This window comes from Anoplolepis gracilipes, chromosome 6 (genome assembly GCF_047496725.1).
Source record: "Anoplolepis gracilipes chromosome 6, ASM4749672v1, whole genome shotgun sequence".
Lineage (NCBI taxonomy): Eukaryota > Metazoa > Arthropoda > Insecta > Hymenoptera > Formicidae > Anoplolepis > Anoplolepis gracilipes.
The window spans coordinates 15,380,120-15,407,075 of NC_132975.1; the positions used below are offsets into that span (position 1 = coordinate 15,380,120).

The window sequence follows — 26,956 nt, forward strand, 5'->3', positions numbered from 1 at the left end:
AATAGTTTACGTTATGTTCCCATTGTGTTGTTTTTATAGTATCAAAAAAGGGAAGTAAAATATTCGAGTCATGATCAAGCTTCGCGGATAAAGACAACAGAGTCGTGTTTTCTTTTTTTTAAAGTTCCACACTTTTCCGTGTAACAAATTACACGGAATGAATGTTGGAAGAATCGATTGAACTCACCTTCTGTCAAGAAATCATCCATATACTCGGTAAAATGACGGAGTAACTCGAGCTTCTTTTGCAACGGCACTGGCACGTCCCTTTCTCGGTGATATCGCGTCATTTCATCGTCGGTCGTCATGTATTCCACTCTTCTGCAATACAATGATAAAAATATTTAATACATAATTCATACACGATCGTAATATTACATCGATAAAAATTGCATGATTCGACACATCATTCTCGATTTCTCGTTGAAACGCTTACCTTCTATCGTGAGTGTAACTGATCTTCGTGTTGTCGTTGAAAAGTACGCCGACTGACCTGTCGGAGAGCTGGAAGCCCAATCCGTACTTGTTTGAGTAATCGATCCATTTGGTGACGAAAAGCGGCACGATGTCCTCCACGATCGGCGGATTGCACGCGTTGTTTCGTTTCATCTCTGTTACGCATATCTCTAGAGCGCGATGCATTTGCACACTTTGCGCAACGAGGCCAGTCTTCTTGTGATCCGGACACAATACGCTGCTGAGTCGCTGTCGGAATCGCGGCAGCTTGGGCAATTTTCTGACCAGCCAGCTCGAGACTTTGGACTCTTTCTGCAGGCTCTTCTGCGAACGATTCAGCAAATTCAACTGCGGCTGCTGTTGCGTTTGCTGTTGCGCTTGAATGGGCTGCTGCTGTTGCTGCTGATAACGTAGTGACGTCGCGTCGGGATGAACGATACTGTGCTGCCACATCTGAAATTTCACGTTTCGGAAATACGGCTTGCCAGCCAGACCCGAAGGTGATAACTTGCAGACGAATCATTCCGGGATCCCTCACCTGCAACTTACTGGCTTCCTGCTGATTCCTAGCAACCGTAGAGACCGAGGATGGTGACGAGGGCGGCTCGATAATCGACGCCGGTGGCATCTGGTAACAGCAAGTATGCGGCAACGACACTGGCACGTATTCCTTTGTGAGATAGGCATGCTCCTTCACCCTTTCCAGACTCGGCCGTAACTCGGGATTGGACTGCAGTAGCCATCTGATTAGATCCTGGCCGCTCCTGCTCGCGATACTGTCGTCCACTTCGCGGTAATGATTGTTGCAAATCCTCGCGTACGTTTCCTTGAGCGTGGCCGTATCAAAGGGTGGTTGACCTACCAGCAGGGCGTACAATATGCAGCCCAATGCCCAAACATCTGCCTCGTAGCTGTACGCTTGCTTGTACAACACTTCCGGCGCTATGTAGTTTGGTGTGCCACATATCGTCCTGCAAATACAAACAATCGCCTACATGCTACGATGTTTCATTTGATGCTGTGTTTAGATGAGCACGTCTGTTAGTCCGTAACAATCGTTAGAGAGCGTCGGAAAAAGAGAGAAAAGGGAGAAGATCTCAATGTTCCGTTTGTATGTTTTGTCGACAAAAAATAACTAATTGTAAGACACCGTTATAGTAATAACAAGAGAAGGGACTATAAAATATCCCGTTATTTTTCTATCTTTTTCCATTCTTACATTTGTAACTTTTTTATAAATTTTCCTTATTATGTAAGAAAATTTACATTTCTAAGTTATATAAAGAAATAAATTTTGAAAAACATGTTTGAGATCTTGATCGTAAAGCAAACTTACACTCGTCTACGTTGACCGTCGGGTCTGGTCGCCAGTCCAAAGTCGCCAATCTTGACAATCATCCGATCCGACAGGAACATGTTGCCCGGCTTCAGATCTCGATGAACGACTTTCTGCGAGTGGATGTACGCGACGCCGGTCACCATTTGCTTCATGTAGTAACGTGCTTCCGGTTCTGTCACTTTGCCACGGTACTTCAGCACGTGCATCAAGCTCTGACGAAGAAGAAGGAAGAAAATAGATATTTTTATACTCTTAAAACTTATGTCGCTTCACGCATTAGTGACATGCAGAAAATCTAAATGACGCGATAAAGCGTAGCTAGAGACTTATAAGCTGATTTTTTATTTGTATCTTGATTTTATTTATTTTTTACAATATTTATAATTTTTGCGGATGTTGCAATGAGTCGTTATAAAACGTAACGTTATGATGAAGCTTGTACGGCGAAACCACAAAAGAAATTTTATACTGCAGGAAACCATTTAAAATCCACCTATGTAAGACGAGAGCAAACAATCGAAAGAAAGCGTTTCCTGGCAGGAAGACGCTGTATCCTGAATTTGCGGAATGCACGTGTACCGTCGAGGGGATCGGTTCGTTTTATTTGATTTTTTTTTTTTTTTTTCGCAAGATACAATTGCTGGTTCACTTCGGAGAAATCTTATCTTATCCGCGATCCGATAAAAATACCTCTGCAAAATAAGCTACGTTTTTTTCGTAATTTCTCGTTTTTTAAAACTATCGAAAAAAAATTGCTAAATACTCGCCAATGTTATGTTTATTTCGCTCTCATATTCAGCGAAATGATTTTCCAAGATTATTTATGCAAATGCGCAACAAGAAGTCTCAAACATTCTTCCCATAAACGGTTTTACGTGATACAAGGTGTGGAAAGAGTCTGTAATATTCTTTTATTATTCAAGTTGTGGTTCTCATCAGCTTAACGTTTTTTCTTACATTATTTCATACATTATTTTACCTTTTTCGCTACAAGTACACTCTACATTTATGTCTTTCAAGAATTTTTGACAGGATAAAGACTTTTTTTCGTGAGTTGAACCGTCAATCAAGCGATCTTCTCCGAAGAACGGACGGAAATGGGAGTCGCGAAGACCATCGAGCGAGAGAGCGAAGATAATCAGGCGATTAGTTGATGCTTCGTCGCATCCTAACGGTATAAACAGGTCGGCGGATCAGCCATGAAGAGTGCAAGTGCCGCTCTCTTTCCGGCGCGGTAGGGTGAAAATACGCAGCCGTTACTGATCGCGGTCGTTTGCAGACGGACGCCCATAATTGTTTCTCGGTTACGGCGTGCACAATGATTCTGACACGACGATTCAAGTCGTTTCAGTGCAGGTGTTGCATGTCGTGATAGAGATAGGTTGAACCTTCAAAGCGAGACTCGCAGAGAAATGACAGACAAGGATGTTAAAAAATCATGCAATTACATAGTACGCGACAAAAATAGAATAAGATGTAACGTTATTTATTATCACATTTTAGTATCGATATTTGTCGATAATTTAAATAATTTATAAACGAACGGCATCGACGAGTTTCTACCAGCATCAAGATATTATCATAAAAGTGGAAGACGCGGGGTTGCGAAATTTTTTCTCATAAATGCGCGGTAAGAAATAATAAACAAAGAGATGTACATATGCGATACCTTTCGTGGGCAGGCCTCTAGAAGCATGTAGACATTAAGATTGTCCTCGAAATAGTGATGCATCTGGACGACGTTTACGTGATTCAGCTCTTTGTGGATCATGATCTCACGCGCGATCTATGAACAAAGTAAATACGTTATTCAGCGAAATGCTCATAAATATAGAAATAGACGCTATAGCATGCTTTTCTAACAAATATATACCTTTTGCATGTGTATCTTTTGCATCCGATTCTTCGGTATAATCTTGCACGCATATTGATTTCCATTACTGACGTCAGTCATTAGGTAAACTCTCGCAAAGCCACCCTGAAAATGAGAAATGAACCGTGATTAATGTAAATAATCATTAAAGGAATCTGGCGATAAATGTAGATAATTGCAATAAAGATTCAAACGAAAATCTCGTTGTAAGCAGGATAACGTGATTTTCAAAGAAATCTTTCGCGACAGCATCATCTATCTCCGAAGGACGATAAAAGGCCCGAGTCCCCTCCTTCCGAGTCCTAGAAATCTCAAACTAGATCCTAAGAAATTTCTCCTCTATCATCCGTCAATGACCACAGTGAAAGGTTTTCTCCGCGACCGCATTCGGTCTTAAAGTAATCTAAAATTATCGTTTATCGCTTCGTCGCAGTCCAAGGAAGAAATAAGAGGAAGAAAGTGAAGTAAATTTCTTTTTATGAGAGATGCCACTCGTTGTGCGGCTTTTTAATAATTATAAGAGATAAATAAGATAAATGGTACGAAATTATAATCGCGAAATGAATGTATCGTGAAGAAAGAAAAGGATGTATCTACATAGTTTGTTAAAAATAACATTTGCAATTTTGCAGCATTTTAAATAAGAAAATATTGTTGAATAAATAAATTAGAGTGCATTTATCTTTCTCGCCATGAAATTAGGAAATTATTCACGAAAAAATGCCAAGTCCAAAATGAACAAAGTCGATATCGTTTTCTGGAAAAGCTCAATCGCTGACCGGATGACAACAATTACTCGCACACGCGTGATATCCGTATGACGAAAAAAAAAGAATGTTTGACGGGCCAGAACTCGCCTAAAAATATCTCAACGTCGTTACGAAGACGTACATCGTGACACCAACGTGTCACGCAATTGTAAATATATATGTAATTGTATATGTATATATATATATATATATATATATATATATATATATATATATATATATTAGCCGACTCGTGATCGTTACACGTAATTTTATACATTAAAGCTACTACACACCCTCTGGAGGAAAAAAGGAAATAAATTAAATTAAAATGCGTAAATGTTAAATGTCGAGATATTTCATTCGATAATAGCCCCGATACTTCCTGTCGCGAGCGTTATCCCTCGTTTCCTCGCGATAATCCAAACTTGAATACCGGGTGTGTTTGCGGGCCAACCGGAATACGGTTATATGGCAAAGCGTTTCGTTTATTTTTAAATACCGCTGGCGATGACTAAAAATACATTCCTGCGCGCGTACACGCGCTTTGCTTTGTGTGCACGCGCGCGGTTAAATGGACCGTTGACAAAAACCTCCCCGAGCCTTGTCCTGGTTTTCGCATTCGTCCTCCTCGTCCGAACCGGACTACGTACGCTACATACAGGGACATATATTATATATGCGTATATGTATGCATTTTCGTCGGAACGAAGAACGCGGGATGAAGAACCGTTTGCATTTTTTTCGCTACGTAATCGAGAGTCTTCCTTCGGCGCCTCTCTTCTTCTTTTTACAATGCTCTCGCAAACGAACACGTCGAGCTGTTGAGCATCCTCTCCGTTCCGTCAGAGAGATACACGAACGGCCGACCTGAGTAATCACCTTCTTTAGCTTTCCGTTAAATATTCATGGCGCGCTCGCGAATCATGAATTACAAATAATTAATCAAGAGCTGTGGGCTCGAGAGATAATGATTAATATGCGAACGTCATTTTCTCGATACACGCCGCACGCCGCACGCTGCACGCCGCGTCGAGGGAACTGACGTTTGGTTCGCGTGAGCGGAGAAGGACGGCGATCCGTTAACTTTGCTTGATTTCCCCGGCGGTCGCGGTCGTGGTCGTGGTCGCGGTCGGCTCGTCAAGAGCCGCGCGTCCGTTTAGTCCGAGTCTCATTGGCCGTCTCGGGGTCGCCGAAACGGGCCCTCGGGCCTCGGGCCGCTCCTCGACGCCGCTGTTTCTACGCGCGCGGAGAAAACGAGCGAGTCGAGTCTCGAGCCTCGAGCCTCGAGCCTCGAGCCTCGAGCCGACCGGTTTTCGCACGACATGCACAGCAGTGCGTCATCGTTTCAATTCCAGAGAAATAATCCCATTCACGCGCCATTCACTTCTTGCGATCGGACATAATGGCGTGCGCAATTTTAAACGAGACTTCATGCCGTCTGTCGCGGAATTTCCCGTCCGAGCGAGAAGACGAAGCGGGACGGGACAATAAACGTGACTCGTGACTCGTGACTCGCGACTATACTCGTCGTCCCCATCTACAAGACTCTCGCTTCACGCGTAATCGAGATTTCATTTCTCTCGCGCGAGGAAAGTTCATGGAGCAGAATCGAGCGAGCTTTCTTTGCTAATTAAGCGAAAAGAGGAATAAATTAACGTTTAAAATAAGCGATGAAAGCGTTTGGGTAACACCCTCATCGCGTCCCTTTAAGTGTCTAAATTTGGGAGACCGCGTGCTTCCACCCTTTTCCCCGTACTCTTAACGAGGCCCTGACCTTTCATTAATCTTTCCGGCTTATCAGCCACGGCAGTCTCCTTCGCCGTCGATCGATTCGTTTCACTCTCCGTTCTCCGTGCTGGGAATATACTCGGCACGTTACAGTCGCGCCCGGTAACACGATTGTTATCCCGCTCGTCGCAAACAGATCACTAGACCGTGAAAGTCCGGGATGCATTTTCCCGCGACAGCAATAACGGTAGATTGGAAAAGAGATTTTGCGTTTTTGGATTAAGAGAGAGAGTACGGGCAGAAGAAATTCCTGTCTCGCGATTGTCTTGTCTGGCGATGCGCTCCAATTCAGTTTGACAATTCGCGACTGTAATAGTTCGCTTAATTCCAGCCAGTAACTTTAATAAGAGTTACGTCAGAAGCGTTCTTATCCTACAAGATAAAATAGCAGTCACTTTGAGAACAATATATACATATTAGGTGCGAAACTAGGCTTCGAAAATGAGCTTGTTTCAACTTGGTGCAGTAATGAGAGAGATAATCAGATGCAAAGAAAAATGCAATCGCGTACGAAATGCTAAGAGCGTATCGATCAAACAACATTCAACCCTGACATACTCGCTTGTAATGACATCTAAAGAATTAAATCTCTTTTCTAAAGGCTTAATATAATAAGCGGAATAATCGAAAATAGAAAGATAGATTGTCCGATTCTTATTCGGGCAATAAATATTTAAATAAAATGTACATCTTTTATATATACATACACTAGTAGGTTACTTGGAGTATCGATTAAACGGTGGGCTGGGGAAATGCGAGTTGGATACAGAACGAGAAACGTTTCGCCATTTATCGCGGGAAATACTCGGGAATAGAAAAGCGGGAGAAAACTGGGGGTAAAGAAATACCGTTCTGCTCGACCTGCGAAACCCCGATGCTTTGTGCCAGGATACTTATTGTGTCGGATGTAGGTAGGTAGAAAAATTTTCGAGGCACACGTGCAAACGAAATTCGTGTATCTATAAATCCTCCCGTTAAATTGAGAATCCCGAATCTCGCCAAGGTTATTCGTATCGATCGTAATAAATTTCAAAAGTCAAAGGTCGAGAGGATAAAGCTCGGTGAAATAGATTTAGAGCCGTAAAGTTTCATTATTTTTCTTCCTATTTGCAATGCTTTCAACCGCTGGATCAAAGTCAAGCAATTTGAATGAACGATCTGTAGTGTGTAAAACAATATTGTAAAAATAGCAAATAAAACGCGTCGATAACGTATCGTAATGTATTAGTCATGTGCTTCTCGTACGATTGTGATATCTGACAGTTGTATAAAAATTTTTGCGACAGCTTATAAATCGCGCGATAAATTGCCCTGGAATAAAATTGACGTAGTTCTCGCGGGCATCGCAAAAAAAAAAAAAAAAAAAAAAAATTGACCGCTTGCAGTTTTACAAGACTAACATATAACCTTTCTGTACGTATTTCCTTTCAATATTGCAATGCGCAATAAGATATCATGATTTGCTTAATAACCGGTCAGATATTGACATCGATCGCGTGTTTCGCGATACGATTTGGAGTCAAATAAATCTCTTCTGAGAAATAATGACAAATGATATATAAAAGAAGAGCCTGATCGGTTGCGTATTCTCCGTCGCCGAAGATGCGAGGCGATGCATAAAGTGACGTTGAAATTTGAGAGAAACTGGCAATTTCGTCTGCGGATCGCCAAAGTGAGCAATTCACGTCAATGGTGACCTTCTGCTTACATCACTTACGTCTCTACAAGTGAAATTAGCTTTACCTGTTATAATATATTGCGCAATTAAGCGTAACAGATGCAGCATGATATAAATAAAAAGTAGCGAATACGAAACATTGATTTTCGATAGGTATTTTTATAGGGGAAGGAGAGCTCCTATGACAATGCATATGTATTGTATCTGTCATATTTTTACCATCCCCTCACTCAAAAAATTATTTTGCTAATGTAGATAAATTTCTAAATGTCTCAATTAAAATTTATCGCTACTTTTTGTATCTGTTAGAATATTGTTTGCCACGTATAGAATTTATAGCAACAATATTCTAGCAATATCTCTAGAAAATTTAGATCCCATTGCCAGATATTAATCACAAATATAATTGTCCTCGACAATAGGCCTTAAAGATAGGCATCGCGGAAAAACTTTCCGTCTAAATTACCCTAATAGGACAGATGTAAATTCTGTCTCTGTCATTTAAATCGATCAAGTGCAAAATATATGTGGCATCACAGTATTTGCTAATAATTTATCTGTTTCAGTTTTTAGAAAATTTTTGTTCAAGTTGCAAGATCATTTTTTTTTTTTTTTTTTGAGCGGCTCCTTATACATATATGTATATGCGCGATAAGAATGATATTGCGCAAAAAATTGTATTACAACTATTTAATGCTTTGAGAGCAAAAAGATTAATACGATCGATTTATTTTTAATTAAAATTATTTTAAATCCTGGATTTTATTCACGTCAATGACAAACTCGCGCGTCGGATAATCGTGCGTTATATGTTACCTTGTACTGGCGAATGATCTCGCGAAGGTCTGAAAAAGGGAGACGCGATCCGGAAAGACCCAAGGATAGAGAGAGAGAGAGAGAGAGAGAGAGAGAGAGAGAGAGAGAGAGAGACAAAGAGAGAGAGAGAGAGAGAAAGAGACCCATCCGTTGAGCTCATCCTTACGGTGGTGCACCAGACACGCAACACTGCGAGCCAATCAGTGAAAGCCGGGCGAGATGTCATTGACTCGCGTGTATGCGCGCGAAGGGCGCACGCTGCGTGCCTATTAGGGACACGCGTGTGATTGCGTGCTTTAGAAAACTAAATGCCTAGACAAGCGATGGAATTATAGTGTGCACTCTAAGATCTGTCGCGACACTCGTCGTTATTTCGCGTGCTCCTACATTCTTCAAGGTTCGAGGATTTCGCGAGGAGCGAGTGAAAAAAATTGTCAGTCGCTCTTTTTCTCACGGCCTGAAGACAAACAACGCAATTTGTCGAGTAATTGTCGCAGCAAAAAAAAAAAAAAAAAAAAAAAAAAAAAAAATTAAACCACGCATCAGTCAAACTTATCGTCCGACTAGAAATACTTTTGTCTGTAGAGAGAACCAAAGGTTTCCCTTCATTTTACAAAGAATATTGAGAGATTCTAATCTTCAGGGAGTTGATAAATATCGACGTCGAGGAAATATTTCAACACGTGTAAAATATACTATATAACATGTCTGTCGCTATCGGCGCGTTTAGGATCGAAAACTGGACGTGTAAGTTTTTCATCGCTCGGGGGTCAACATTGTTTGCGAAGAATGAAACGAGAGACAAATCGCGAATGAACCTGCGCGACGAAGAGGACGAAGAGAACGAAGAGATATTCGTAGCACGAGTAGAACGGTGTGGTATAGATAAGTTGCCGCATAAGCAGCTCTTCCCCTGTAAAGTGCACGACGAAGGAGGCCGGTAACCGGTCGTGAATAATCCAGATAACGATAAAGAGCATTTGCACCTTCATTCGAAAGAAAACGCATGCAATAATGCCATGTGCGCCGTATCTATTCGACCAACGTTTTTCTTAGTTGTTCAACTATTGATAGATAGATAGATAATTTATCGCTTAAATTAACGTCCACATTTATATCTCCCGAATTCCTTATTAATTGTATAACACTCAAAAAAATATTTTTCTACTGTAGATAGATTTCTAGATGTCTTATAAATTAAAATTTTTGTATCGATTAGAATATTGTTTGTCACGTATAGAATTTATAGTAGCAATATTCTAGAAAATTTAGATCCCATTGCCAAATATTAATCACAAATATAATTGTCCTTGACAATAGGCCTTATAAAGATAGACATCGCGGAAAAATTTTCCGTCTAAATTACACTAATAGAGTAGAGAATATAAATTCTGCCTCTGTCATTTAAATCGATCAAGTGCCAAATATATGCGGTATCACAGTATTTGCTAATAATTGATCTGTTTCAAGTTAATTTTTTAGAGATTTTGTAGAAAATTTTTGTTCAAGTTGCAAGATCATTTTTTTGAGTGAATAATAAATATATAAAAGATGAAATATCGTTCGCGAGGCTTCCTTCAAAGTTGCCCGCATGTTTCTCGCTCGACGACGCCTCGAACCGCACGGATCGACAACGACTATACATATAGCTAAGCCCTAAAGTGCAAATGTAGAAACTGGCAACCGGTTGCGAATAATAAGTTGAGATAGCGTCGAAGCGGCAGCTTCGGAATACGGAAATATCAGAGGTGAGTTTTGATAAAGTATCGGCGTGTACAGCATAACGGGGAAAGCCCGATTTCTAACATAAGATACGGCGCGAGGGGTAACGCCCGTGCGACCGGGTGCGAATAATCGGGATGACGAAACGACGACCGGTTTTCTCGAGAGCAGGAGGATACAAACGCAGTCTGAGACTGCATCCTCGGAAATTATCTCTGCCGGCGGCGATGGAGCGCGCGAGCCGCAGCATCTCGTGCAGATCGGACGGACGTGAAATATTTCTACACATCTTGCCGTCAACGATAACAATACTTGTACTTTCACAGCTACAATTTAACATTACCCAATGACATCTACAAAAGTCATTTCGCGAAGCTGAACTAAACAGTAATGATCCGTCCATGCATTTGAATTACGATTCTGTAATTATATTCTATGACATATTCTCCGAAATGATGTTTCAATGTCGTATACAGAATCTAGTCTAGATCGATTTATTATCGCGAAACATTATTTCCTGTCTCAGTCGCTAATGAATAATAATCGTTTAATTTACAACGTAAGATTGCATCTTTCCAAACGATCTTTTAAGCGAGACTTTTAGGCGAGAGACGCGTCGCTGATGTCATAACTGAAAGAATTTCTCTGTTTGCAACGAGTCGGAAAATTCTTTTTGATGAATCAGCACGAGAAAGATATTTCCTGTACGAACGATCGGATCGATCGCGGGTCGATTCGCATCGGTGCGCTTGCCGATATATAAGCTTGGCATTTTCCGCGATCGCGTAAAACCGAGTAAAGCGAAAATCGAGAAATCGTGAGATTAACCGAGATTAGAAAGAGATCGATCCGATCAAGTCCGAAGCAACGAGATCGACGTAACGGAGACTGCCTCTGGCAGTGCCCCGGGTATGTTGGTTGAACCGAGTTTATTCGGCCTAATGATAATGATAATGATAATGATTCGACTTCCTGCTTTGCGACGCGAAGCGTGTTATGCGCAGGATGCACGTGTGAGACAGTGCGACATCTTTTCAGTAATTTGATCAGAAAAAGAATAAAAAATGTATTCGTTTCAATTTTATTTTCCCTCGACCTTTCCATTGAAAGAAACACGTTGATAAAAATAAAGGATAATTACGATATTGCGAAGTGTTCGTTCCATGGAAACCATAATCTAGAAACAGGAAACGCGTCTCCCGTACGGAGGAATACGCTTGTAATAAAACACATTCGCTGATGTTTATTGTATAACCAAGTCGTAAGATAAAATAAACCGCCTTACGAATAAGAAATAAATAAATTCAGCTAGCGGATAATAAATTTCGATTGCTGATAGAGTTGAAAGATTACACTCGCGCGTGTGAATCTCAGAGAAGGAAAAGCCATTTCTTCGCACCTCGCGATTGCCATCGCGAATTTCCACGATCAAATGAAATTACATTTTCTCTCACAGAGACTTATCGAAATAAACTGTATCGATAATAAATCTGACATTTAATATATGTTTTTATAAAGGAACGTGCAATAGCTGTTACACCATTGTTGGATTACAAAACGCCTCTCGTTAATTGAAGATGCATTAAATGAACGTATCCCGTTCCCCGTATCAAACTAGTAATTTATAAACGCTACAATTATCCGCGACAATCGCCACCTATTGCTAATGTCCGCATTAAGTAGGGTGCAATTAGAATTATTAGCGAGTTTGAGATTAATCTTGCATTGTTGCCGGCGATACGAAACTGACGTCTCATAAATCAGTACCTCGCATACTTCCAGATCCCGGAGACGCGTTTAATCATCATCATCATCATTTCATTAATTATCCTCGCTAACTAAAACGAAGGGGCTTCCCGCGATTAGAAAACGCGACCTTGAGGAAGTCGTTGATCTTAACATACCCTCGATGTATTATGCATGATGCAGAGTCATCGACTCAACCGGGCGCATCTCTGCTTCGGGAGGGAGAAGGAATTTGTTGTCGTCGATATATAAAGCCAGTGAGTTTAAATGCCTCATTCTTCATGCCGTCCACGTACATGAACTGTACTACACGCGTTTTATATATACGAGTTCAAAAAAAAAAAAAAAAAAAAAAAAACCTACTGTTACCTTCCGTCACAAGAGTCCCACGGTTGCGTCACAACTCGTCGCAGAGAGAGACAGAGAGATCACCGCCTTTGAAAAAAAACTTTACAATCCGGGATACCGCGCACGAAAAAAGTACGCACGTTCTTGTCGGAAGTCTCGAGGGGCACGTTTTATCTCGGCAAACACGAGGCGCAAACATGAGTCCGTGAAGGAAAGATAATCTCGGGGCCTCGCGGAAAGTACATCTAATCCGGGCGTTTCGGATAAAATGAGCGCGGCACCAGAATCGCATGTCTCTCCGCTGGATTATCTTCGTCTTTCGCCGAAGTCGCCGGAACATGTCAGAATTCCCGGTACGCGAAATGAAGCGTTGTGTGACTCATCTCTGCATCGCCTGCGCTCCGCTTGCGGATGCGTGATGGAAACGGAGAGATGCGCGCCCGTGTCTTTTTATAATGAAAAAAAAAAAAAAAAAAAATTTCAATTTTCCCTCTTCCATGGTTGACTCGATGGCCAGGTATCGCGACTCATCTCACATTACTCGGCATGCATTATTTACCTCCAGGAAGTATTCGCGCGCCAAACTTGAGCTGACTGTGCGAAAATTAAGTCGCTCGTGTAAATTTCTAGCTATATGTGCGCGATCACGCGGTGCAAACAAGTTTTAATTGCATGAAAATTTGCATAACGTTAATTTATATTATATTACTATATCGTTTGAACGTGCATTTCCGTCTGTACGATGGAATAAAATTAAAATAAAATATGAGAAATAAAAAAAATAATAAATAACGTTGTTTCCAATATATATATATATATACACAATTGTGTTTGCGATCTTGCGTCGCCGATCGATTTGATACACCGATTCGATTACTTTTTTCCTCTACTTTATGTACTTGTCTTTCCAGCGTGGGCGGCAATCAGCTGGCAAAACAATAAGGATTATCCGACACGGTCAATCATGCTTACCGATTTACTACAGGTTTTAAAGAACGTCGTAACACGCGTGCCGATAGCGTAGACTAACACGGAATGGTATCAAACGCGGTCAACGGAAGGTCAACAGCTTTAAACGAGTAGTCGTAACCCCCGGTTTCCCACGTCGCTGTGGGATGCCATTCCATGCCGCGAAAAACGGGACCTCGACAACGCAATCGACTTGCGATGCAAGTCAGCGACAAGTGCATTTATATATTTTGCTGGCTTGTATAAATTTATAAATATGTAGGTATCTACTTTTAAAATTTCTGCGCACTCGCTAACGGTAAGCAATAATTTTAAAGAAATGTTTACATGTACCTTTCCTAAAAATTGCCCCTTGTAATAAGCGTTTCCCTGCACGGGATCGACTACGTAATCGCTCTCTTGCTGCTCGGTGGAATTGTTCCAAGAAGAAGACGTGGAAGGTCCCGCCTTCGCGACGCTGGTCGTCTTTATTAACGAGACAGCCGCATTGCCGAAGCGGCCGCCGTTAGTCGTCGACGTGACGTTGCTGCCTGTAGTGGTGGCCACATTACTAGCCGACGAGGAAACATCCTGGGTCGGATTGTCGGTTCTCGAGGTCGATGGTTGCGCCGACGACGAAGTCGCGTAGACGAGCGTCGATGTCGGCGTTGCGGTTTGCACCTCCTCCTCGTTCCGGAAGACCGCTGTGCTGCCCATGTCCTTGATCAAGTCCGATGGGACGACGGGGTAGACGGCCTGCCTCGAGGACAGTTCGATCTCCGAAGGTAGGGACGAGCCGCCATGCCTACGGCTTCTTCGACGAACCAAGCTCTGCAAAGAGGCGGAGCCCTTGGAGAAACCTTGCCGTGGCCGAGCGTCCGGCACGGACCTGGTGCTGCCGGTACCGGCCGAGTCGATCCTCCGCTTCGAGCATTCCGGCTCCGAGACGGTGCGGATGGTCTCGTCGAATTCTTCGCGGCACCTCGCAACGTGGCACGTCGTCGCCTCGATGGGACGCAGCTCGGCAACGCACATTGTCTCCGACAACAGACCACGACTGCTCATCGCCGCATCGCGCGGCGTAGAGTCCTGCACATCGATCACGCTCGGCGGTAACATCCCGACGAAACCTTGTAGTTACCGTATTTATTTTATTCCGCTCCGTACAATTCGTTGCTCCAAACTCGTCATCGATTCTCTCGCAATCTGAAACTTTTGCGAGAATAATTTACATCTCGATACGTTACACTTTCGGAATTGTCATATTCGACTTGACGAAATGTCGATCGCGGGCAATTTCAAGCTTCCACGGTCGTGAGATCTCGCATGCGAGGATGTATTCGGTATTGTCATATCTAGATCGATAAGACGACACAGATGACTATAGAGTGGCTCCGAGTTTCTTCAGACGTCATCGCCGTCACGACGCCGACGCGTCGAGCTTATACACGTGTCCAGCATCATATCCGGCTCAGATTCAATCATTACAGAGAGATGATTACGAAACTTGTGTTTGTTTTATCCTCGTTTCAACATGGGCCGAATCGTCTCGTGCGTTGAATGACGATCGAGGCGGTATTGGCGATTTATAAACAAAGAGCTAATATAAGACCTTTAGGGGACGAGAATATCGACGTCATGGTAGCCAGCATCCGCGCAACAACGGAAACATATAATACCGTGAGACAACAATGACACGCAATGCTGTTAAACGACGCGTGAAACTTGTCTCTCCTTCTTGTCAATCCAATCGATCCTACGTCACTTATTCCGAACTAATGTTACTAAAATTGACATATTACGTTTGCTTTCGGAGCGAGACGAAGCGTCCTATCCCTCGACAGCTGCACGTGCATTTCTCGGAAAATATATCGCTCGATAGTTCGCACTCGCCCTTTTGGATGTCACAACCGCTAATTGTGTGCTATCAAGTCGATGCTGCACCAGGAAACATGTTTCTTCGCGATGCTAGCTGCTTCGTGACAAGCTGATATGATCTTCCACGATTGCGAGTTCTTCTGTCTTTTGAGAGCTATTCAGCAGCGTGACGATGAACCCTTTTACGTAAAATAATTCTTCGGGGTGCGAGTTTCTCCGTGATTTGACGTATTTGTGAGCTGCTCGACGACACGAGCTCTCTTCCACGATGCTCGCGAGAGCTCGCTCGACTCGTGGCCTGTGGCTGGTGTACGAGTCCGCTCGCCACTGTTCGTCGCCGCACCGACCCAACGACCGACACCCTCTGTCTCCGCTTCTTTTGCCCCCACCGTGCGCGATGCCAGGGACGTACGATCGTATTGAGGAGAAGCTGCTGGAATTCAAAGTATCATCGATTACTTTCTTCAAACACGATAAATCCAAAAATATCTATACTCTGACAAGTTTCAGATATCGCAGAAATCAAGAAATCTCTTTGCTGGTGTTTCTTTTTTTTATAGATTTTATAAATAAATATTATCTCGAATAAACAGTCGAATGATAATATAATTAAACGTCCACAAAGAGACAAATATTAATCTATTCCAGAAAATGTAAGAAATTGAATAAAGGAAATGGCAATGCGAGAAATGTCTTTATTATCGTTACTTATATTCGTAAAATATCCGTGATATTCGCTTTCAAAGACAAATGCAATAAAAAGCGCAAAAGGCAAATGTCTGTCGCTTATTAAGATACAACAAGTGTCGCATCTAACCATATGAAAGAGAGCGGAATACATTAGGTATGCATTCATGCCACTTGTGCTCCCCCAAAGTTGTGGTAAACGCTAACAATAAATAAACGTGTCTAATTGTAAGAGAATTCTACACTGCAGGGCACCGTGAGAAAACGCATTGTTTCTATGCACAAAGAAAACACGCACTCGACTCGCCTACTTCAACGAGGATAAAAGTCGCTCGCCTAAACGTAAAATAAACTGTCTACCTGTCGGATAGTTAAGAACCTTTTGTCGAAAAACATCAGCGTACAATGGGGCGATAAATGCGACAGTACATTTGTCATTCGTTAAAAAAAAGATTCTCGACATATCTTTTTAAGTATAATTACCTAAATATTTTTTTGTTGATAGATATAATACTGAATGTATTAACTAAGCTATTATGGTATCGACAGATTGTTGTAACTCAATAAAGAAATGTAAACTTGAAATTTTTAAAAAAATTCACAAAGTAAATTTCATAATAAATTTCACAATTTTATAATAAATTTTAGACACGTGGAAAAATTGCGAATAATAGATTGCACGTGATAATAAATTACGGTGAGAGGGAGTGATACATAAAGAATGTTGCAGTTATAAATCTTATGTAAGAAGCATGCCAGTGCGACTCGAACACGTGTTGCGTCTTGATTGTAAACAAGACGAAATGATAAAACGCTCTGCACACACGTAAATCATGAAATGTAGATTTCTACCTTTCGATTCGTGTCTCTTTTTTAATTATTATTAATGCAAAAAATCGGAGTCCTCGCTTCCATCTTGTTAGCTTTGCCGTTATTTTATTATCTGGAAGGCACGAGAAAGGGACACTGATTAATTGAAACGTATGATCAACTCATTGTCAGATACGTTTGTACGTACCTGAGTTTTCACTGTATTCGCTTCGTTGTCCTCGTGCCTTCCAACCTGCCATCTCTTTCACACCCGTTCGTTCCCGGTTGCACTCTCTCTTTCCTTCTTCTCTTCCCGGCGCTCCATCGCCGTCAAACCCGGGATAGCACGCATCGTTCCGTCATGCGTATTCGGTCATTCACACACAAGGTATACCTGTTCCAACGTTTCAAATGCATTAAGTGCGTATCTAAATATAGGAGCAAGAATAGAAGAAGACGAGACACGAATGCTACGCGTCGAGATCTGTTATTTTTAGAAACATTTTTTTTTCTTTTTTTTTAAATCAATTTATGGAATCGATTTGTATTTCTATCCGACTGGCCTCTCTTCACTACTCTCGAATTTTGACTTGTAACATTGCTTTGGAAACGAATCGTTTGCACAGCATATTTTACATAAATAAAGCACAGATTACCATATTCCATGTAGACAATGTCTACTTTATTTACATCAGAGCTGGTCCACTTTGGTATCATGAGAGACTTTATATCAATTCAATTAAAATTGCTTCGAGTGTGTGTTTTATTATAAAAATGTATATATATATACATATTAAAATTAATTATAACAGATGTAGGACCAGAAATTTTACATGAAGATTCAAGAAACTGCAAGTTCATTATAATGGCATATATTAAAAAATGAGGCAAAACTAATAATGTATTTTTACACGTTTTCAAAAATAATTAAAAGATTAGATTCCTTTATAAAAAAATACGATCGGTATCTTATCTAATATATATAGGACACTCGGTATAAATAACGTTCAAGTTAAAAAAGTGTTAAAGAAATTGATATATATATGGCGTGATAGATATATATATATATATATATATATTGCTGCCGTAGCATGTTGGATCACATTACTTGCATCGCCTGTTTGAGCGTTATGATTAAAGTTCATTCAATTGGAAGAAGTCGGCAATTAATGTCGTCTTTAATAACATTGACGTCGCGTAGTCGTCAATTTTTATAACATGAAAGTACGAGAAGAAAGCGTATATTATATATTCTACAAAGTTTCTAAAAGCTGCATCAAATTATATATATATATATATATATATATATATATATATATATATATGTATATGTATAATCATCTCGGCGAGAATAATTCATTAACATTTATAGATACCTTTCTATTCGTTTTCTAACGGATTTTGATACTGAACAAATATGGAGGAAGAGGGGGAGGGGGAAGAATCTAATAAGAAAAATTTTACTCGACGACATACTGTTTTTTCGAAAACTCTTGATCCGCGAGGGCAAGCAAAAGGTATAAGAAACTTACGTGAGGAAAAAATACAAGATTGATCTCACCAGATTTATAATTAATTAACCATCATCGTGATCATCGATAAAAAGTCCATTATCTTTTTTTTGAAAAGATAAATATAGGTACCCGATGGTCCATTCTCGTTGAAGCGGGAAGCGGAAAGGGAAGATGGCGTTTCGCACCGGAAATAGCAAGTGCGACGCGGTGGCGCACCTGCATGAAATGCATTCGCGCCACCACAAGTGCAACGACGGTAAACAGTAACGAAGGCAAGGTGACAGGACAGCTGACAGCGCGCGCGACCTGTCGTTGGGTCACGTACTATTCTCAAGGAATACACGGTGTCCTCGAAATGAGGTGACGAAAGTAACCGCCTGACGCCCGACGCGTAGTTGGAGTTGGCGAACAGTGAACAGTGAACAATAGTGATCAGTGATGATGAGTAGTGAACAGCTGGTTGATAGCGAAATGAGTTTCAAAGTGGTAGTTGGCGATCTCTCCCAATGACATTGCAAAAATCTATTACTATTGCGCGTGAGAAAGAATGTAAAAAACACGCGAGAGATTAATTAATCGGCATTTTTTTAAATCCGAACGTGCGTTGTGATTAATAAAGAGAAAAAAAAAAAAAAAAAAAAAAGAAAGATAGAGAGATAGAGAGCCTAGGACTATGGTCACAAATGTTTTGTTTCTTCCAGATCTAACCTACTTATTCACGCAAACAGTGCTCGAACGATAACGTTGACACGAGTGGACTTTATCGTCTGGCGCTATCACTTACGTGTAAGATGACTTCATCACTCCGCGATGGCACTTCCTCGTCTCTTTGTCAGTATCATAACAGCGCTCTTGGAGCGTAATTCCGAGGACGGCGACGCGTAGTTACGACATCACGAGGACATCTCCGGAGGGTTAGTTGGACTCCGGGTGATCCTCTGCCTTTCTCACAACGCGAAGATGCTCCAGCGACGACATCGTCGTAGAAGACGTATTTTCGCTGTAACGTACTATATCGATAGCGTGCAAGATGAATTCGCTGCTGAAGACGGTCAACTCTATAGCGGGCAACAAGAGGAACCTGTTAGTCAGGGATTCCCTGCAAAAACAGCTCAACACGAGCGTCATGGAGATGCAGAGCGCGCCAAGGATTGCCGACGACGACGACGTTGTCGGCAACTGCGACGAGACCATGACCCTATGCTCGGTACTCGAGGCCATCTTTCTGCATGGTTTGAAGGACAGTCTGTTAAATCGAGTAACGGAGGCTCTCAGCGGTCCCGACTTCGACGCTATGCCACAGCCAAGCTTTTGGGGCCCGCTGCTTGTCTTTTCTCACCGTCAGATCATAGACCAGATACAAGCGTTGAGTCAGGTTACCACAGAGGTCGGATATTGTCGCGCTTGGATACGATTGGCATTGAACGAAGGTCTATTAGCTAGCTACTTTTGTTCCATAAGGAGGGACAATTCGGCTTTGAAGCCATACTACAATCGTTCAGCTTACATCAGGGATATAGATCTTGTTGAAGTTGCACAAAGATTAATAGAAAGCTTGGATTATGTGCGATTCGAGTTGGCTTGTAATAGTAGTCTTTTAAACTTTTGGTCCAGTACTCCCTTATTGATAGCTGGCATTTGGTCGCCACCAATGAAGTCTTGTCCCGTGTTTAGTGCGGTAGATATAGCGAAAACTATAACCACCGAATTGACTGATAACTTTGACGAAGTAGAAACTGCAAGTTCTATCGGTAGTTCAATTGGAATAGGGTCATTCACTTCCTCGCAATCAATGTTTAATAATGTAGCATCTATCAGTGAGGACGAGGCACTGAAAATAATTTTAGCTAATAAAAAATCTGATAATATTGTCCAACATTTGCACAACAATTCTGTGGATACTGTAGTAGACAGAACGCAGGAAGGCAGGGTGACTCAACAGTTACGCAGTAATTCTGAAGATACTGTGATAAAAAACCAAATGAAAGATAAACAAGAGGTCAAGGAAGTACAACAAATGTCAAATGGTGATGCAGGAAAAGAGAATGCAGATAATATTGCTGCTGATATGGAGGATCAAGCGTTACAAGATACTTTGAGAGGCAATGATATCATTAATGATACCACTGCATCCGCTATAGGAAATTCATTAATAGGAAAATTAGGATGGTCGACGTCATTTGAAGATTGCCAGTCTTCTTTAACTTCGTCTATGATATCTCACGGATCTGCAAAGGATGCCCCTCGTACACCTGGCGATGGTCCTACATACGACGCGCTTATCCAAAGTTACCAAACTGCGGGAAATAATACAGTGTCAGATCTGCAAGAATTCTTTAAAAAATATCCAAAAAGAAAGGAGACTGTTGAAGAAGGATCTAAAGTTCAACCCGAGCCAAAGGTTAGTACTTGGAGCTAAAGATATGTACTATATATACTTGCTTAAGATATTTTATGAATCTTTAAAGATAATTTTGTCATTTAAATTTAACATGATTAAAGTCTAATTTTTTTTGTGTATTATTTTTCAGGTTGTGATAAATTTTGAAGAACAATTAGGTAATATCCCAAGGGAAAAAGGTTTAGATGTTCAAAATTACAGTTGTTTTGATTGCGGTGAGCCAGTCGGTATGACCTTTTCCAAAGCGCACGTATGTTCGTATTCGGGCAATTATTACTGTTCAAAGTGCATGGCGGAGGAACAATATCTCATACCGTCGCGTATGATTCACAACTGGGATTTGAAACAGTATCAAATTAGCCGAAAAGCCGCTGCATATTTAACAGACAAGCCGGCCCTATTGGACTTGAAGATCCTGAACCCAAAAATTTACATGGCTGTAGACACTATGGCTCAATTGCAATCCTTACGTATTCAGTTAAACCTGTTGAGAGCGTATCTATTCACATGTCGTGAACCCATCATCGAGTCCTTGCAAAAAAAGGTCGCTCCTAGAGACTATTTGTACGAACATGTTCATCAATATTCCGTTTTAGACCTTCTTGACGTACCCAATGGAATTCTCGCGCAACAACTTCAAAAAGTAGTTGAGTTTGCAAGGAATCATGTAATCAATTGTTGGCTCTGCAGTCAGAAAGGTTTTATATGCGAAGTCTGTAATAATACAAAAGTCATTTATCCCTTTGATATGGAATCTACATTTCGGGTAAGCAATGCGTCTTTTTCTTCGTTTTCTTTCTTCCCTATTTAATACAACAATCTTGACAATCTTATTGTTAGAATAATTAACTTATTTACAGTGCGGGGCGTGTAATGCCGTATTTCATACAGACTGTTTAAACGCAAGTAAACCGTGCCCAAAGTGCGAACGCAGACGTAAACGAATGGACATGCCTCTTTTAGATATGGGATGTACAGACCTACCGCATAACAGTGTATCTTCCACTCCAATTGACACATGAATTAATGTACATTATTTAATATGTTTATACTGACAATATTTTATTACCTTCTTAACGCGTTTAAGCAGTATTGTTTGTATAATTTGCATTCCAAAAAATTAATTTCGCTACATGCTATTACTCATATAACTTTAACCTCGAACCTACAAGTCTCGATTTTTCGTGTAAATAATTATACTTATATATTGTGCATAAAAATGTATAGAAATATAATATCTTTCTATATTTTTTGTCAGTTCTCTGAATATTTTGCTATAAACTAATACTCTGAAAAAAAAAATATTTGTACTTTACTATCTTACGAGATTGGCAGCTTTCTATATGTATATACATATACATATATATATAAAATATATATATATATATATATATACACATATCCATAGATAAAAAAATATATCCTTGTACTATTTTATATATATATGTATATATATAGAGGTATAAGTATATATATATATATATATATATATATATATATATATATTTTATATGTATATGTATACGAGTGTGTATTTGTATATATATACACATATACATATACACACATTTATTATAATTCTATGTACAAAAATAGTAAAATATATGAAATCATTTATTTGTCATTTCATCGTTATTTATTATATTTAATACTGTTGCTCTATTTATGTAATTTAATAAATTGACATGCTTGATACAATTGAATTTAGTTGATACATTTGTACCTCATAATATGCAATTTAAAAAATATTTTGTTTAAAAATTTTCTCTTTATACAATATTGTAATTAACAAATAATTTGTCTCGGATAATTTTTTATAAAAATGTACAATAAATTATATGTATATATATTTATAGCAAAATTCTAATCTATTTTGCGATATAAAAGGCACATTCTTTCGTTTGCATTAATGGCCTTAGTTGACCTTTTACTCGGTCACGAGTCGTAAAATTAGAGAGCTCTCTATATATATATATATATATATATTCTACTTTTCAATTTTTTCATACATATATATGTATATATAAAGATATTTATACAACTATTATATAAAAAAAATCTACAAAGAGTTAAAATTATTTTCCAGGTACTTATCAGAATAAAAGTAGAATACTTTAAATACAAAAATATAATTACAAATCTAATAATGTAAAAATTAATTATTAGCTATCAGTTGTGTGATAATTAGTCGTGATCGTGATAAATGAATGAATTGTGTGTCGCGTTAATCTTAAAATAGCTGTTTCAAATTTATCAATCCATAAAAATTACATTTTACTTTACGACAGTATTTGGCATAAGTTTCTACAATTTACAAGTATGTTAAATATAAAAACACATTAAGATTTAGAATTATCAAGAGAAAAAAAATATTTTAATATAAATTGCAACTTTCTTGTGTGTGATTTATATATACATATATTATTGCGTATTATTATAGTTTGTAAATCTTGAGGGACGAATTTCGCTAAACAAACAATATTTATAAATATTTAAAATTGAAAGTAATTTTCATTATAATTATAATAATAATAATAATGTTAAAGCAAAGTAGAGCTGTTCAAAAAGTTAATTATAACGAGAAATGGAAAATTCACCTGTAATATTTGACACATTTTATGCTGTAATAAGCGAGATCAGAATGTATGTATGTGTGTATGAATATATACATACGACACTATATATTGTTACTAATCCTACATTGATACATCAAAATTAGATTAACACTAACCAAATATATTATTTTTGTATATAAAAAGATGACAATGTAGGATTATAAATTTTTTGTGAAAAATATCATGTAAATAATACTTATTATTCTTAAAATTATTTGTACTATCACCAAGACAAACTTGAAATATTGTCACGTTAATGACAATATTGCAGCTTTGTCGTTCCTACGTTTTGATTCTTAAAATATCTGAAATACGAGTTCAACTTCTCAGTTTTTACATTTTTACTCTCAAACAATTAATGCAATGTTTTAGGAAAATATGCCGAAGGTAAAATCGGTTTATCGGACAAACCTGCTCGTCTTAATCCACCCTGCAAACCGACACTTGCGGTTTTTATTTTTGTACCATTCGAGATCACCGTCGGGCCATTATTATTTTCAATTATAGTCGGCGCTGAAGTTGAGGCTGGCGGATTTCCCGACACTTTATTCAACGTATTAAAGCGCTCCATAGGTGTGCTGGTGCTCGAGATTAACGGACTTTTATTGAAGGTCGTTAAGCCCACAGAATTTTCCGTTACACCGACACCCATCGATCGAGCTGTCGTACGAGTGGTCTGATGAATATTTGGATTTTGCACGATCGGATTTTTCATCAATCCCGATAACGTATTAGACTGTGTCGTATTAGGTGCAGGTGTACGCGTTTCGTATCGGTTAGGAAATAATTTATTTGTCCTGGGTAACGTTAGCGGAACGGTGGATGGAATTAAAACTGGAGCTGGCGTAGTAGCACTTTGTAAAGGCGACTGATTGTCCGCTAGTCTACGATTCAGCCAACTAATTACTGCAAAAAAAAAAAGATGAAAGATGATATATTAATTTTCTCAATTGTGTAGGAATTTTTGACACAGATTAAAAAAAAAATAAGTAGCTTTACCATTATCATTGTTTTTTATCGTCTTTTCTTTTTCTTCCAATTGATGTTGCAACGTTTTAACTTGCTCTTTTAGATTTGTTACTTCGTTCTTTGCATCTTTGCTGTCCCTGATAAGACCCTCCATTTTATTTTCCAATTGGCCAACTTCTTTCTGCTTACTATCTAATAATCTTTCCTGTTCGAGCGCTATACTCGTCCTTAATTTCAATTTGGATTTGGTTGATGCAAGTTCATTTTGTAATTTAGTTAAAATTTCATTGGCTTTTACCAATTCGTCGCTTAAACCTCTCAAGGAATTTTGTTTGCGTTGCAACTGACTGTCCTTCTCGGTTAAAAGATCCTCCAAATGCTGTTTTTGTTCTTTACCCGACTTTAGCATTTCCATATGCTTGTTAATGATCACCGTTTTGTCTTTGAGCTCTTGTTCGAGCACAGCTACTTTTGTACGCAAGTTGTTAACAGCTTTATCTTTGTCGTGATAATCTACATCTAATTTCGAGTTTTGCTTCTTGAGTTGTGCCAAATCTCGTTGGGCGATATTAAGTTCCTTCTCGAGATTCTGCAGTTGTTTCACTTGCTCTGTATTTGTAGCTTCTAAAAAGGATTGCTTATCTTTAAATGTTATGTTCTGTGTCCGTAATTCGGCAACTTCTGTATGTAACTGTTTCACAGTTTCAGCGTGTCTCTGCTCAATTTCCATTTTTTCCTTTTCATTCTGCCGTTGCCATTCTAAGCGTGCTTGAGCTAATCTGAAAAATGTTAATACATTGCATTAATATATATATATATATATATATATATATATAAATATATATATATATATATATATATATAATAAAAATATATTATTTATGTTATATAATTTATATTATATATATATATATATATATATATATATATATATATATATGCATGTGTAAATATGTATGTATATACCTGTCCTTTTCTATACTTATTTGCTGCGAGGAATTAATTTGTATCTGGCTTTTTTCAGTCAGATATTTTTGCTCCAAATGCTCCAGTTCTTTTGCCTTCGCTTCTAGCTTACTCGTTAAATCGTTTAATCTAGTTTCTAAACCAACCGCATCTCTACTCTGTTGCAACACATTTTCTTTTAACTGTTTAATCTTCATTGCCATATGTGTCTTCAAATCAGAGTCACTCGCAGGTGATATATTCAAACTCAAATGGCAAAGATGTTTGAAATTATTTGTTTCTACAAGCTTAAAGTTCCAATCTCCAGTTTCTTCTGCCAACAGCAAAAGAAACTTTGGTGGTGTCTTTGACACGCTTGTACCCGGAATATGACATTGCTCCAACAAGCATATCAACTGAGTGGCAAAGTTATCAAAATCAACCAGGAGACCCTGCTGTGCTTTCAGCACTTTAAAGTCCTCTTCGGTGATGAATAAAGAATAAAGGAAACAAGGATCATCGTCATCGGCTAGCAAAACGCATAAACTCTGAAACGAGAAAAAACCAAGAGTCTATTCGTTGAGAATAAGATTTATCAATCTCCATCCAACGTTTATCACAAACACAGAGAATTAAAAGACGAAAATAATAAACATTTACACGTGAAAGAGTAAGAATGATAAAAATAAAAAGTCCATAAAGTTACCTTACGACAAACCGGACTGATGCCAGCGTGAATCTCGACGTTGACTCTGAGATCCCGCTGGCGCTCCTCCTTATGCTGGGGCTTGATGTAAATCCTCTGTACCTTCGTGTAGAGAATTTCGACATTGTTGAGCTGCAAACCCGAGTCGACGGTGGTCGTGCCGCCTGCTATACTGTTCAAATAATTCATCGTTCGATCGCGCTGCCAGAAAGCACTTGTCGATCTCACGTCGCTCACTGCGTCTGAGCATTTGTCGATGTTGCGGAAAATTCGGTCAAAACGCTTTCGAACATACGACACAAACCGCTCTGCTTACATCGCACAAGCACGCAAATTGACGCACGCGTACCAGACGCGTATGTGTATGTTTGTATCGCCATCTTGACGGCACGCGTTACAACTAACTTTGCTCGCGATCAGCTTTAGTGGATCGCGTCGAAATCGAGTTTCTCTCTCTTTTTTTTTTTTTTTTTTTTTTTTTTTAGGTTTACTTTCGCACTTTCAAAGATCACGAACTCGACGATTAGAACTTTGCGAGTAGAAAACGGACGGTTATTTGATCACATAATTTACTCCCATTTTTTTTTAAATACTAAACTGCGGAACCACTGTTACGCTTCGCTTTACACGCGCGTAGTAATCAACACACGCATATCAGACGACGAATATATATACGTCTGTATCGCCATCTTGAGGGCACGCGTTGCAACTTTACTCCATAGGCATACAAAGTACATAGGCGAAGTCTATTCGACGCTTGAAACGTCTCAAACTATCTACCAATCACAATAAGTATATATTCGAACCTAGTCTACTTTTCGACAGATGATGCTCCATCTATGTACTTTGTACGTCTATGCTTGACTTACCAGTTCTAGTTCTAGTGATCGTGTCGGAACCGGGACAGTTTATTTTTTTCTTTCGCGAATGAATTTTTCCTCTTTGAAAGATCACGACTCCAACGA

At 39.4% G+C, this 26,956-nt stretch overlaps 3 protein-coding genes across 10 annotated transcripts in view; 1 reads left to right on the top strand and 2 right to left on the bottom strand.

The window, feature by feature from the left end:
* Positions 1–18,539, bottom strand: part of LOC140667009 (serine/threonine-protein kinase PLK1) — a 21,852-nt gene extending 3,313 nt beyond the window's left edge. Inside the window, exons 1-10 of one of the 5 annotated variants that reach the window (XM_072894628.1) lie at positions 18,403–18,539; positions 17,050–17,235; positions 16,884–16,974; positions 13,821–15,774; positions 3,669–3,773; positions 3,465–3,581; positions 1,793–2,007; positions 995–1,427; positions 437–909; positions 188–321 (exon numbers count right to left, since the gene is read on the bottom strand). In XM_072894628.1, coding sequence (XP_072750729.1) covers positions 188–321; positions 437–909; positions 995–1,427; positions 1,793–2,007; positions 3,465–3,581; positions 3,669–3,773; positions 13,821–14,585 — 2,242 coding nt within the window. In that variant the 5' untranslated portion in view covers positions 14,586–15,774; positions 16,884–16,974; positions 17,050–17,235; positions 18,403–18,539. Of the gene's footprint in view, positions 1–187; positions 322–436; positions 910–994; positions 1,428–1,792; positions 2,008–3,464; positions 3,582–3,668; positions 3,774–13,820; positions 15,778–16,883; positions 16,975–17,049; positions 17,236–18,402 lie in introns of all 5 variants that reach the window. The other 4 variants (XM_072894626.1, XM_072894629.1, XM_072894630.1 and 1 more) reach the window with 4 other exon arrangements.
* A 197-nt stretch (positions 18,540–18,736) lies between these two features.
* Positions 18,737–21,941, top strand: Plekhm1 (Pleckstrin homology and RUN domain containing M1). 3 transcript variants are annotated; one of them, XM_072894634.1, is made up of 4 exons: positions 18,737–18,838; positions 19,057–20,756; positions 20,887–21,522; positions 21,617–21,941. In XM_072894634.1, the coding sequence occupies exons 2-4, from the start codon at positions 19,386–19,388 to the stop codon at positions 21,776–21,778; spliced, it is 2,169 nt and encodes a 722-aa protein (XP_072750735.1). In that variant the 5' UTR covers positions 18,737–18,838; positions 19,057–19,385; the 3' UTR covers positions 21,779–21,941. The 3 variants fall into 3 exon arrangements, with proteins under 3 accessions (XP_072750735.1, XP_072750734.1, XP_072750733.1); XM_072894633.1 differs by having other exon boundaries at positions 18,755–18,934; XM_072894632.1 differs by lacking the exon at positions 18,737–18,838 and having other exon boundaries at positions 18,961–20,756.
* Sas-6 (Spindle assembly abnormal 6) lies at positions 21,477–26,627 on the bottom strand. Of its 2 annotated transcripts, XM_072894636.1 has the most exons (5): positions 25,992–26,627; positions 25,307–25,833; positions 24,371–25,119; positions 23,783–24,277; positions 21,477–22,045 (listed from the first exon to the last, which is right to left on the bottom strand). In XM_072894636.1, the coding sequence occupies exons 1-5, from the start codon at positions 26,178–26,180 to the stop codon at positions 22,038–22,040; spliced, it is 1,968 nt and encodes a 655-aa protein (XP_072750737.1). In that variant the 5' UTR covers positions 26,181–26,627; the 3' UTR covers positions 21,477–22,037. The 2 variants fall into 2 exon arrangements, with proteins under 2 accessions (XP_072750737.1, XP_072750736.1); XM_072894635.1 differs by lacking the exon at positions 21,477–22,045 and having other exon boundaries at positions 22,382–24,277.
* Between the last annotated feature and the right edge of the window lie 329 nt (positions 26,628–26,956).

What these genes read in the sequence shown, in the direction of transcription:
- Plekhm1 (XM_072894634.1), top strand. Translation starts at nt 19,386, where the DNA reads ATGAATTCGCTGCTGAAGACGGTCAACTCTATAGCGGGCAACAAGAGG. An exon ending in AAGTTCAACCCGAGCCAAAG is followed by an intron (nt 20,757 to 20,886) that starts GTTAGTACTTGG and finishes ATTATTTTTCAG; the next exon opens with GTTGTGATAAATTTTGAAGA. An exon ending in ATATGGAATCTACATTTCGG is followed by an intron (nt 21,523 to 21,616) that starts GTAAGCAATGCG and finishes ACTTATTTACAG; the next exon opens with TGCGGGGCGTGTAATGCCGT.
- Sas-6 (XM_072894635.1), bottom strand. Translation starts at nt 26,180, where the DNA reads ATGAATTATTTGAACAGTATAGCAGGCGGCACGACCACCGTCGACTCG. An exon ending in TCAGTCCGGTTTGTCGTAAG is followed by an intron (nt 25,834 to 25,991) that starts GTAACTTTATGG and finishes TTCTCGTTTCAG; the next exon opens with AGTTTATGCGTTTTGCTAGC. An exon ending in GATAAAAAACAATGATAATG is followed by an intron (nt 24,278 to 24,370) that starts GTAAAGCTACTT and finishes TTTTTTTTGCAG; the next exon opens with TAATTAGTTGGCTGAATCGT.